The sequence below is a fragment of the Oncorhynchus mykiss genome, chromosome 25 (genome assembly GCF_013265735.2).
Source record: "Oncorhynchus mykiss isolate Arlee chromosome 25, USDA_OmykA_1.1, whole genome shotgun sequence".
Taxonomy (NCBI): Eukaryota; Metazoa; Chordata; class Actinopteri; order Salmoniformes; family Salmonidae; genus Oncorhynchus; species Oncorhynchus mykiss.
Window position 1 is genome coordinate 4227783 of NC_048589.1, and position 13277 is coordinate 4241059.

At 39.3% G+C, this 13277-nt stretch overlaps 1 protein-coding gene across 1 annotated transcript in view; it reads right to left on the reverse strand.

The window, feature by feature from the left end:
- Positions 1-13277, reverse strand: part of LOC110504172 (ALK tyrosine kinase receptor-like) — a 629320-nt gene that overhangs the window by 280828 nt on the left and 335215 nt on the right. Inside the window, exon 4 of the mRNA XM_036962248.1 lies at positions 3738-3942. Coding sequence (XP_036818143.1) covers positions 3738-3942 — 205 coding nt within the window. The remainder of the gene's footprint in view (positions 1-3737; positions 3943-13277) is intronic.

Genomic DNA, 13277 nt, shown 5'->3' on the forward strand with positions numbered 1-13277 from the left:
GGCGGAGAGATGAAAACACAGTAAAGGGCATCAATGCCATCTTAATATTTTGGTTATGTTTCCCATTTGAGTAGTTTCTGTGTTTTTAGGTCTGTATGTTGAAGTTGAATTCTTTGTTTGTAACTCTTAGAAAAAGAGTTCCAAAAAGGTTCTTTGCAGAGGAATAGAGTTAAACCGCTCGGCGGTCGACGTCACCGGTCTTCTAGCCATCGCCGATCCATTTTTCATTTTCCATTTGTCTTCCCACACACCTGGTTCTCATTTTCCTCATTATGTGTTGTGTATTTAACCCTCTGTTTCCCTCATGTCTTTGTGTGGTATTGTTTATTCTTTTTCATGTTATGCACATGTTAGTCTGTTGCGCTGGGTTATGTTAACCAGTATTGTTATTTCGTTTTCACTTTGCCGTGTGCTTTTGGTTCACCTAAATAAAAGGCTCCGTTGGCTTATCAATATCTGCTCTCCTGCACCTGACTCCTCCCAGCCATTTAAGCATACCTGACAGTACCTGAGCATTGGTGTTTGACTCAGTGTTTAAAAGGATAGGTGTGAGAACGTTTTAAACTTTATCTACATTATATGGGAATATTTGTACACACCAAATTGGCCAGTGTTACCTAGTTTAGATTTTTCAGTGTAATGTTTCTAGAGTTAATTCAGGAGTTAAATTAACTCAGTGGTGTAAATAACCCTTGTGATTGTTTAATTCTTACTCTGTGTAGAGTAAAACACTCAACCACACCCATCATTATCATATTTCTCAGCATGCTCTAAAGCAAGTTGATTTTTAGAATTGTTTGTTTCAATATCTGGGTTTTTGCATGTAGATTGATTGGTGGTTGATCTAATGCTCCACAAAGATAAATTACAAATGTTTCTAATCGAATCAAATCTGTTAGTAGTTGGACTTATTGAACCTGTTGCTAAGATGGTTTTTCCAGTTTAGATGGTTTATGTAGTTTCATTTATCAATCTTGCCTACCTTGGCAGTCGTTCTGAATACAGGTTGCGGGTCATTAAACGTTCCAATTATTGAACATCCTCACTCTGGCCTGATTCCAATAGGAATTACACATTACTTTGCAAACCAGCATAATGTGATGTACAGGCCTAATCTGGTTTGTAAATGAGGAGTTTCCTAAAAGCACTGTGTTAGGGTATAACTAGGCCCGCAAATAAAGGCTTTATATTATACTATATGTACTGTTATTTTAGGCTAGGTTTCTGTATAGCACTTTGTGACATGATGTAAAAAGGGCTTTATAAATAAATTGGATTGATAAAGAGTTTGTTAAAGGATAATAAGCTTGGTGGAACCGTTCATAAAGGGTCATAGGAAGAACCATTCAAAGATAAAAGGATTCTTGCTAGAACCTTTAGATAATAAAAGGGTTCTTGGTAGAACAATTTATACAGGGTTCTAGGAAGAACCCTCTGCAAATGGTTCTACTTTACCTAGCACTAAAAAAGGGTTCCACTATGGGGACAAACAGAAGAACCCTATGGTTCTACTTGTATTTGCTCATACATAGGCCTATTTGTGTGTGATTGCACATACAGTGCCATTCAAAAGATTGGACACACCTACTCATCCAAGGGTTTTTCTTTATTTTTACCATGCACAAGCTTCACCACAGTCTGGACATTCACTTCCTGATCACAGGCCACACCAAGTTTACCCCCGGCTGATGCTTCGGGCCACATCAAGCAGCGCTTCAGAAAGACCAGAGTCAACACTTTGTCTGAGATTGCTGGTGTTGTGAAGGACAGCACTGTGACAGGGGTCAACATCCCACAGCTGGTTTGACTGGAGGATGGTACAGTGCTGGTGGAAGGCTATGGCTGGCAACACCTGACTCCATACTTCAGGCTGCTGCCACAGATCAAGCAGTACCAGCACTTCAGGTGAAAATAATGTATTGCATTGTATGAGGTTATTCTTCTTATCTAAACTTGGGAGGTGAATTGATGTTGTGCAGGGTTGTAGTGTCTTGATTGTTGTTGTTATTCCGTTTTACAGCTTCAATGGTCTGGAGCCTGGTATTGTCACCAAGGAGCGACATACAATAGTATATGACATACCATTTTGAAGCTCTAAGTCTCTACTTTTATCCAATGTAAAACACTCAACATATAAGACCCATTTAAGACGATCAGTCACAAATGTGCTCACTCATCAGGACACTGTTGTTCAGAGGAGCTAGCCAACAACACAGCTAACACAATCACTTCAAACAGAAGCTGTAAAGACTGCAAACTAGCTGCACTTAATTTCATTTGACTTTTTTTCAATTGACATTTATTTGTATATATCAATAAAAATGATGCCAGCGGATTCATGATTTTGACTGGCTGAGAAATGCTGCCCGTCTCTCGTCTCCCGACATGTTTATTACTATGAGACAGCTGTAGATCTAATTTTAATATTGTTGCAAATGTCGGAGAGACCGACAGCAAGGTTTATACAAATCTCCACTGTTGAAAATTAAATGTTAGTCTAAAAGAAATGAGAAGATGCTTTTTATTGTGGATATCAAGTTTATAAATTGCCTGGCTAGGCTGATGACTGAGTGGATTGAGCAGTCAGATGGAACAGAGTAAATAGGCATTTTAATGTCATAGATTTAGCCGGTGGGAACTTGTGGAATAGACACCGGCTGGAATGCGGTTTTAACCAATCAGCATTCAGGATTATACCCACCTGTTGTATAATTAGGTGGTAGTGAATTATGTATTTACATGTAACAAGGTTACATAATAGGATGCATTGCTAACATTATGCTACATTGCAGACTGCAAAAATGTTATTACAGAACATTAGTTACATTTGAAACAAGACATCTTGTAATTACCTATACAAAAGCATTAATTACATATGTGGAATAACCTTAGACAAGCTGATTTGTAATTAGATATCCTTGTTCCACTTGTGTAATAAACTATACCGCTAAATCCTTAGAGTATAATTACATACTATTTACATAGTAATTACATATAACTACTATGTTATAAATAAATACTATTTAGTTACTGATTAATGTACTGGTCAAGTGTTACCAATATGGTAATCTGGACAATGCACATATGCAATTTTAGGACCCCATTTCACCATACTGTTTACACCTTCTGTATCCTGTGCATGTGACACAAACTTAGATTTTATTTGATGTAGTGTGTGTTTACCAGAGACGGTAATATGAATAACATGACCTGCACCAAAGTCAGATTAGGATATAGGCCAAGGACTAGATAAAGTGTATTTTTACCTGTAGTACTTCCTTATAGTAGGCTACTACTTTTACAACATTTAGGTGTGACACCTTTGGTTGTTTACTACACTGTTCACTCTGTTTAGCACATGTTCTCACATGTGAATTCTTAAAGAGATGGGTTGGGCTAAGGCTTAAGAGGGTGTGAACAATACTGAATGGGTGTAAACAAAGAACAGCTCTCTAGTAGGTGTACCAAAACATTCAATGGCCATTTTCTTAAGTGGGGTTATCAACTTTCAAAGCAGAATTACTCTCCCACTGTTCCTCAACTGCAGTGCATGATATACAATTTTTTGGGGCGTAGTGCAACCACTTCCTATATGCTCCTGGAGGCAGTTTTATCCCCTGTTCTGACACTCACTTTCTGTGCAATATCCATCTCATCTATTGTTATACTTGATCTGTCAATGCAAGTAAAACTCTCTTTGAATACAGAAAACTAAATGAAAGTGTAGTTCTGCTTACCCTGTGATGGGCGGCAGCATGTCAGTGGACAAGAGGGCTAGCGGATTTTTGTCCCTCTCAATGAGCCACACTGTGTAGCGTCCGCTCTGCAGGGGGTGCAGGAACACGGCCATGTCCATCCCACAGGGGTCCCAACCTCCCCACAGCCAGGGGCTCAGGACCCATGGACCTGCCAAGGCAGAGCCATTCACCCACAGGAACTGACCTGAAAAGGAGAAAGAGACGTTATCTCTTTCATTTGTCATTTGGTCATCTGTTACTTCCAATCCTTCAGCATTGATTTGATGTTTTTATTGTTTTGCTTTGTATGTCTCTTTCATGCCAATATAGCTTGAACTTGAGAGAACTCCTGGCCTCTACCCGCTAGACACTTCTGTAGATATGATACTACTGCTTAGGTGGACGCAATATGGCAAAATCTCCACCAACCAGGGGACAGTGTGGAACTACTACTCTGCCTATATTATTTCAGATCAACAAGAAATGCCAAGGGGAAAGGGCTATTGGGTAGTTTCTGGAGAGTATGAAGCGGGGTGGAGTGATTATTATTGGTATTATTAACAAGTGCATCTTAAATGTCAGCGGTATGGGTAGTGAGGCAACAAAATGAGCCACGTGAACGCCACATGATATGCCAATCACTGACAGGTTTGCCATAATGGAGTGTTATTGATTCAGTGATGTAACGAGAGCCCACGAGGGGACCATGCACTCTTTGTTGTGGTTCATGGATTACAGATATCCCCACATTCCAGACCAAGATGTACAGTTCTGTGACGGCACCCTCCTTTACAAGCAATCATGAGAACAAACAAACGACTCTTCCTTTCGCCTTTTATGACTCTGAATGGCCCTGAGGCGTGGTCAGCAGACATAACATATGCCTTTGGCAAGTCAGCAGACCGTCTTGTGATCTACATGTGTTACTGGGTAAATGACCAGCCAGGCTTTTGAGTACTGGGGATTTGTATCCCAAGAGGAGAGAAGAAGTCAGGATTTTCCACTCTTTGTAAAAAAAAATTGTGCCAATAGCACAAAGGACATTTAAACTTGTTTTCTGGACAATGTATCAAACCAAAAAAACTCATGACATGTTGATACTTGAAGCATACTGTGAAAATTTTCCTAACCTTTCCTATATCATTAAAAAGGGTTTAATTGGTATTTGCTGTATTATCAAATGTATGAATTTGACCAAAAGCATGTTTAGTTCCTACAGGCTACGTATTTCATCTTGCGGACAGTTAAACTGTTTTCTGTACAAGTAGAAACATTCTGGGAACACTTATGAGGAAATCTCAAATTTAGCTCATGAACATACTGTGAGTATCACTATAAATTACAGGACTTGCAAACATGTCAGATCAAGTTTCTTCATAGTGTGATCACACCAAGTTGAACTGAGTGATCAAATCTCCTTGGAAACCAAACACCGATTGACTTTTCTTATCCTACTCAGACGGAAGAAATCATCCCTGAGGGGATCCTGTGAGACGAGCTGACTGAGTTCGCAATCCATCCGGGCTGGGACCTGAAGGAGGGATTCATTGCATGGAAGCTGCTCTAATAGACTTCACTGAGGACTGGGAGAGAGGAACTGGGAATCACTCCTTCGGCTGTGAATTACTCCAGACCACTGGCTTCAGCTCCACTGGTGAGAGAGACTGGGACAACCATCCTCTATCCAATCCTAACAGAATTTCACTGAGAGGGAACAAGTTACAAGTAATTTGCCTTGTTACATTCATATTAATATCCTATGAAAGTGGCATTGTGTGTCTAAGGTGGTGGAAGTCATTGAGTAATTGTAAGACGGCAGGTCTAATCTACAAGCCCTTGGTCAATACTGTCCCGGCATTGTTTACATTTGAATGCTAACTGAAGTGCTATAATTTTGTGGTTGTGAACACCTGTGTTGTTGTAGTCTCTAACATTTAAATTTTCAATGAATATGATCATGATGATCATATTCTCAAAGCCCCGTGTATGTATTATTTTATTTGCCTGAGATTAGTACGGGAGCCATTCATATTGACCTGGGGAGACTTTCACCTCAATAACTGTTGTATCCTATTATACCATACCTTTAAATTCAATCTGTTAACTACCTCACTGCCCAACTCATTTAGTATAGTAAATCAAACCTTAAATGAATTTGTGGCACTGAGTTAATTTGCGAGTGATTAAGTTCTTGAGGTTCCGGAGCTTGATGACTGTTCAGAATTAGTATATAAAGTAAGGTGACTGTTGATTAAGACTATTGATGATCTAGGATTAATGGTATAACAGTTAATGATTATCAGTAGTTGAGTCAATACGATTATTTTGGATAGGATAACCAAATTAAATCAAATAAATCAGACCAATTAATTATTCCAGTAATTAATAAATAAATTATCTTGAATATTAATTAGCCAAAACTCAGTGACACTTTAAGTTGTCCCAATTACTATGTAACTACACTGTAATAACCGCATGGGCACAGGCTCTGGTATGCCATTGAGTGCTATCAGTTATTACACAATTGGAACAAGGAGCGTGTAATTACACAACCACTTGCTGAAGGTAATTCCACGTGTAATTAATGTTTTAAACATTCTTGTTCCAATATGCAACTAATGTTTTATAATTACACGTTTGAAAGTCACCTGTTAAATAACCCAAACCTTGTTACATGTGGTTACATGTGTTACAAGGTGCCACTACCATCGAATCCACATATCAGGGTTGATAAATAGGCTAGGATTGAGTAACAACAATTGTAACAAGGCACACCGGTCATGTACCTACCCAGGAGCCCCAACTTCATGTTAAGTGAAACCCAGTAGGGTATAACCTTTCTTGGGGCTAAGCCTCCTGCTAGCGGGACAACTTCCGGAGAAACTGGAGGGCGCACAATTCAAAGAAATAATCATAAAAATGATGGATACTTAGGTACATACAAGTGTCTTATATCGGTTGAAAGCTTAAATTCTTGTTAATCTAACTGCTCTGTCCGATTTACATTAGCTATTACGGCGAAAGCATGCCATGCGATTGTTTGAGAACGGCGTCCCACATCAAAATATGACTTTGTAGTTACAATCACAACCTTTAACAACCTTTGCAAAAAATAGCCAGCAAAAAGGAGCCAGGAGAACATTTTTCAGTTAACTTTTTTTAATGGATATTGCAAAGCATCATATTCAAACCATTCCAGACTCAAAGCAATAACTATTAGTAAAACATACTCATTAGTTAGTAAAACGTACTAACACAGGGTGGTAAAGCTAGCTAGATAGCGTTCCCCAATTTTTCACTAATGAAGCAAGAGCTGAGCACTGCTAAGCACTGGCACAATGTCAGCACATTTTCCAACTTGGTCAATAAACTTTACAAAATCGTCACAAAACTTATGAAACATTTAGTTAACAATGTTATTTCACTATTTTGCACATTACAAACCTATATAAACAGAACCAATTAAGAGACAGAAATAGCCTGTGGCTTCCATTTTGGCTGCAGAGAGTGAGAGGTCAGCACTGTTTAAACTATTTTTCAGTGAGAATCGCTATTGGCTCATTGATTTGTCGCTAGAAATTGATAGATGTCGTTTTGCATTTGCATCGATGACGTAACGGCACCAATTTACCTTGACCCGACATAGCATTTTCGCCCCCTCTACCGCCGCACAGCCCCTCCCTTTGTGTTTCTCTGCCTGTGTGTGCGCCATTGCCGTGTTTCACAGACAGCTTCTCCCACTCTCGTTCGCTGCACAATTGAGTAGGAAAAGTCGCAAAATGCTATTAAAATCATAGTGTCTCAAAACTGCACAGAGGCAGTCTGAAAAGTAGCTGAATTTTTCATTAAAATATTTAACCAAAATAAGTCTTAAAATTGAGTCTTAAAACTCACTAAAAATAGTGACAACTTGGCAACGCTGGAGATCAGTTTGACAGACCTCCTGGTGACAACTTCCTGGTGACAGGCTTATTTTTCTTATTTAGTGAAAAAAGGTATTATTTTATTTTTTATAAACAAAAAACACAACACCCACACCTGTCCATGAACACACAAAAACCACACCATGCCCACACCTGTCCATGAACACACAAAAACACAGTAGCATAACCTTTAAATACACATACTGCATACAGTGGGGAGAACAAGTATTTGATACACTGCCGATTTCGCAGGTTTTCTTACTTACAAAGCATGTAGAGGTCTGTAATTTTTATGATAGGTACACTTCAACTGTGAGAGACGGAATCTAAAACAAAAATCCAGAAAATCACACTGTATGATTTTTAAGTAATTCATTTGCATTTTATTGCATGACATAGGTATTTGATACATCAGAAAAGCAGAACTTAATATTTGGTACAGAAACCTTTGTTTGCAATTACAGAGATCATACGTTTTGTGTAGTTCTTGACCAGGTTTGCACACACTGCAGCAGGGATTTTGGCCCACTCCTCCATACAGACCTTCTCCAGATCCTTCAAGTTTTGGGGCTGTCGCTGGGCAATACGGACTGGCTGTGTGTTTCGGGTCATTGTCATGCTGGAAGACCCAGCCATGACCCATCTTCAATGCTCTTACTGAGGAAAGGAGGTTGTTGGCCAAGATCTTGCGATACATGGCCCCATCCATCCTCCCCTCAATACGGTGCAGTCGTCCTGTCCCCTTTGCAGAAAAGCATCCCCAAAGAATGATGTTTCCACATCCATGCTTCACGGTTGGGATGGTATTCTTGGGGTTGTACTCATCCTTCTTCTTCCTCCAAACACGGCAAGTGGAGTTTAGACCAAAAAGCTCTATTTTTGTCTCATCAGACCACATGACCTTCTCCCATTCCTCCTCTGGATCATCCAGATGGTCATTGGCAAACTTAAGACAGGCCTGGACATGCGCTGGCTTGAGCAGGGAGACCTTGCGTGCGCTGCAGGATTTTAATCCTTGACGGCGTTGTGTGTTACTAATGGTTTTCTTTGAGACTGTGGTCCCATCTCTCTTCAGGTCATTGACCAGGTCCTGCCGTGTAGTTCTGGGCTGATCCCTCACCTTCCTCATGATCATTGATGCCCCACGAGGTGAGATCTTGCATGGAGCCCCAGACCGAGGGTGATTGACCGTCATCTTGAACTTCTTACATTTTCTAATACTTGCGCCAACAGTTTTTGCTGTTTTTTGTCCTGTAGCCCATCCCAGCCTTGTGCAGGTCTACAATTTTATCCCTGATGTCCTTACACAGCTCTCTGGTCTTGGCCATTCTGGAGAGGTTGGAGTCTGTTTGATTGAGTGTGTGGACAGGTGTCTTTTATACAGGTGATGAGTGGAGAACAGGAGGGCTTCTTAAAGAAAAACTAACAGGTCTGTGAGAGCTGGAATTCTTACTCGTTGGTAGGTGATCAAATACTTATGTCATGCAATAAAATGCAAATGAATTACCTAAAAATCATACAATGGTAATTTCTGGATTTTTGTTTTAGATTCCGTTGAAGTGTACCTATGATAGAAATTACACATGCTTTGTAAGTAGGAAAACCTGCAAAATCGGCAGTGTATCAAATACTTGTTCTCCCCACTGTAGGTGTCTGGCTAGACTGTATACTCTCCTTCCAGACTCACATCAAACATCTCAAATCCAAAATAAAATCTAGAATTGGCTTTCGATTCCACAACAAAGCCTCCTTCACTCACGCCGCCAAACTTACCCTAGTAAAACTGACTATCCTACCGATCCTTGACTTTGGCGATGTCATCTATAAAATAGCTTCCAATACACCACGCAGCAAATTGGATGCATTCTATCACAGTGCCATCTGTTTTGTCACCAAAGTGCCTCACACCACCCACCACTGCGACCTGTATGCTCTATTTGGCTGGCCCTCGCTACATATTCGTCGCCAGACCCACTGGCTCCAGGTCATCTATAAGTCTATGCTCGGTAAAGCTCCGCCTTATCTCTGCTCACTGGTCACGACAACAACACCCACCCGTAGCACGCGCTCCAGCAGGTATATCTCACTGGTCATCCCCAAAGCCAACACCTCCTTTGGCCGCCATTCCTTCCAGTTCTCTGCTGCCAGTGACAGGAATGAATTGCAAAAATCCCTGAAGCTAGAGACTTACATTTCCCTCACTAACTTTAAACATCAGCTGTCTTAGCAGATAACCAATCGCTGCAGCTGTACATAATCCATCTCTAAATAGCCCACCCAATCTACCAACATCATCCCCATATTGTTTTTATTTACTTTGCTGCTCTTTTGCACACCAGTATCACTACTTACACACCATCATCTGCTCATCTATCACTCCGGTGTTAACCTCTCTAGGGTATGTGGGACGCTAGTATCTGGCCAACATCCAGTGAGGTTGCAGAGTGCCAAATTCAATTACAGGAATGCTCATTATACAAATTCAGAAAACAAAACATATTTTACATAGGTTTAAAGATGATCTTCTTGTTAAACCAACTATAGTGTCATATTTATAAAATGCTTTTCGGCGAAAGCATACCTAGCCCAGAACATACCTAGCCCAGAACATAGCCCAGTTGACAAATGATTACAAACAGTAACCAGCCAAGCAGAAGCGTTACAAAACTCAAAAATATAGATAAAATTAATCCCTTACCTTTGATGATCTTCATATGGTGGCATTCAGAAGACTCAATAAATGTTCCTTTTGTTCGATGAAGTCTCTTTATATCCAAAAACCTCTGTTTTGTTAGCGTGTTTTCTTCAGTAATCCACAGGCTCAAACTCAGTCAAAACAATCAGACAAATCCAAATTGTATCCGTAAAGTTCATAGAAACATGTCAAACGATGTTTATATTCAATCCTCGGGTTGTTTTTAGCCTAAATTATCTATAATATTTCAACCGGACAATAACGTTGGCAATATAAAAGGTAAACAAGAAATGCACATGCGCCTGAAAAAACTCTGCGTCACGTTAGGGTCCACTCGTTCAGACTGGTCTTACTCCCTCATTTATAAGAATACAAGCCTGAAACGATTTTAAAGACTGTTGACATCTAGTGGAAGGCATATGAACTGCAAATGGAGTCCTAAGTCAATGGATACTGTAATGGCATTGAATAGAAAACGACAAAAAAAAACTACTTTGTGAATGGATGTTTCTCAGGTTTTCGCCTGCTAAATCAGTTCTGTTATACTCACAGACACTATTTTAACAGTTTTGGAAACTTTAGAGTGTTTTCTATCCACATCTACCAGTTATATGCATATCATATCTTCTGGGCCCGAGTAGCAGGCCGTTTAATATGGGCATGCTTTTCATCCAAAATTCCGAATGCTGCCCCCTACCCTAGAGAACCCTAGAGAGGTTAATCTGCTAAATTGTAATTACTTCGCTACTTTGGCCTATTTATTGCCTCACCTCGTCATGCCATTTGCACTGTATATAGACTTTCTTTTTTTATATTGTGTTATTGACTGTACGCTTGTTTATTCCGTGTGTAACTCTTTGTTGTTTCTGCAGCACTGCTTTGCTTTATCTTCGGCCAGGTTGCAGTTGTAAATGAGAACTTGTACTCAACTGGCTTAACTGGTTAAATAAAGGTGATATATATATATATATATATATATATATATATATATATATATATAATAAATCTTTATATTGTCCACATTGTAACAAACTTATGGTTGCATAACAGCACATTGTGTAACATTACCACGGTATTATATTGAACAATTTCGGAGCCATGGACAACATACCTTGCTAGCCGAAGGTCAAGCAAAAGAGAACAATAAGGGGGTACGGAAATACAAATAACCCAGGATGGGCCAAACCAAAATATTAAAAACTTTTACAATCACGTGTATGTACAATATTGATATGAAAAAGTGTTTGTACACCAAAAAATAACATTAGCTATGCAGCTGTAATTACATTTTTAAAAACACACTGAATTATTATTATTATTATTATCAAATTATTAACATCCCCTCTTGACCTGGCCTATTTGAATTGGTCCTTGTGTGCAACTTGGTGCATAATCTAGGGGAACATCATCACACTGCTACACTCATGCTACACTGCTACACATGAATCATGCATGACTCCATAATTTGTAACAAGTTTCAATAAAACATTTTTGGTAGTATTTCTATGTTGAAGATTGAAAAATAATTTGGTGCATTTTTGCCCATATTCCATCCAGTTCGCTTAAAAAATATATATATATACTACATATATACTACTGGATCTTTCTTGAATAAGTTCCTTTTAGTTTGTCCTCTTAACTTATTCTGTGCCTCCACGGCACAGTTTTATTGCTATCTAACTGTACTCTTAGTACTTCAATTTCCTTTGTTAATATTTACTTGTTGCAAGTAAAATTTGACATTACGAATAGAATATACACCCCTTGTAGATGCTAAAGACAACATTTTGTGAAACACGTGCTCTAGCAAGCAATGCCCCCTCAAGCAAATTATACAGCCTGTGATTTTGCCTGTGACGTTCATTCAGTGAAGACTCTGGTGCTGACTGGGGAACAATATCTGGTGAAGGCTCCAGGGGGGGTGGAATTAAAAAAAAAAAATTATACAAAACAATTTGCAAGAAAAATGCCCAGGGTGTGGTGTTTTCGTATAATTTGACTGAATAGGCTTGTGGACAGTCTTTTAGTGTTTCAATAGTTAAAACCTCTCTGAACTACCCATCCCAGATACGGGTTTGACTTCGACAACATATGGTGTTCGCCACAAATAGTCATATTAAACATTCCTGAAAATACAAGTGTCTCACATGCATCACAAGCCTAGAATGTTGCTAATCCAACTGCGTTGTCATATTTTTTAAATGATTTATTGCGAAAGAATATGCTGCGATTATGTGAGCACAGACCACGGCAATTGTTTACCTTTGAAGATCTTGCTCTGGTTGCAATCCCAAGGCTCATTGTTACACAATTAATGGTCTTTTGTTCGGTTAAATCCACTTTTTTATAGCCTAACTCGAAACATTTTGTGAACGCTTATCTCGTTGAATTTCGTGTCATTAAATTTTCTCCTTAACATCCAACGTAAATACACAGACTTACCCTGACTTTATCCAGTCATGTTTGGTTTCCTTACAATCAACTGTTTGTTTGTAACACAACCAAACTTGATGGGTCATTTTGCGGGACGTATTGAATCGGAAAAAAAAAACGTGTGACGAGCCCACTGTGCACCAATTATATGACCACTGTCTCGTTGATTGACTGTATTTTAACCCAATGACCACTGATCGTCTTGAAATCTAGCTGGGTAGATAGCCAATGAGCAGAGTTAAACGGCAATATCCCATGGTTCTTTGTTGTAAGACAAACCTATATATTGAACGCTAGCGTAAGGAGCTTTCTTTCGCCATTGCCAATTCTACCATGAAGGAGCGACGCTTATTACGCACAGCAGTATTTCGTTGACTTGCATCTTCAGCTGTTTATTTATCCAACATCATGGTGAATAAGTCAAGGAAAGCTAATTCTAAGACTAGATATACAAATGTAGAAACAATTTTAGAGGAAATTGATCATGAA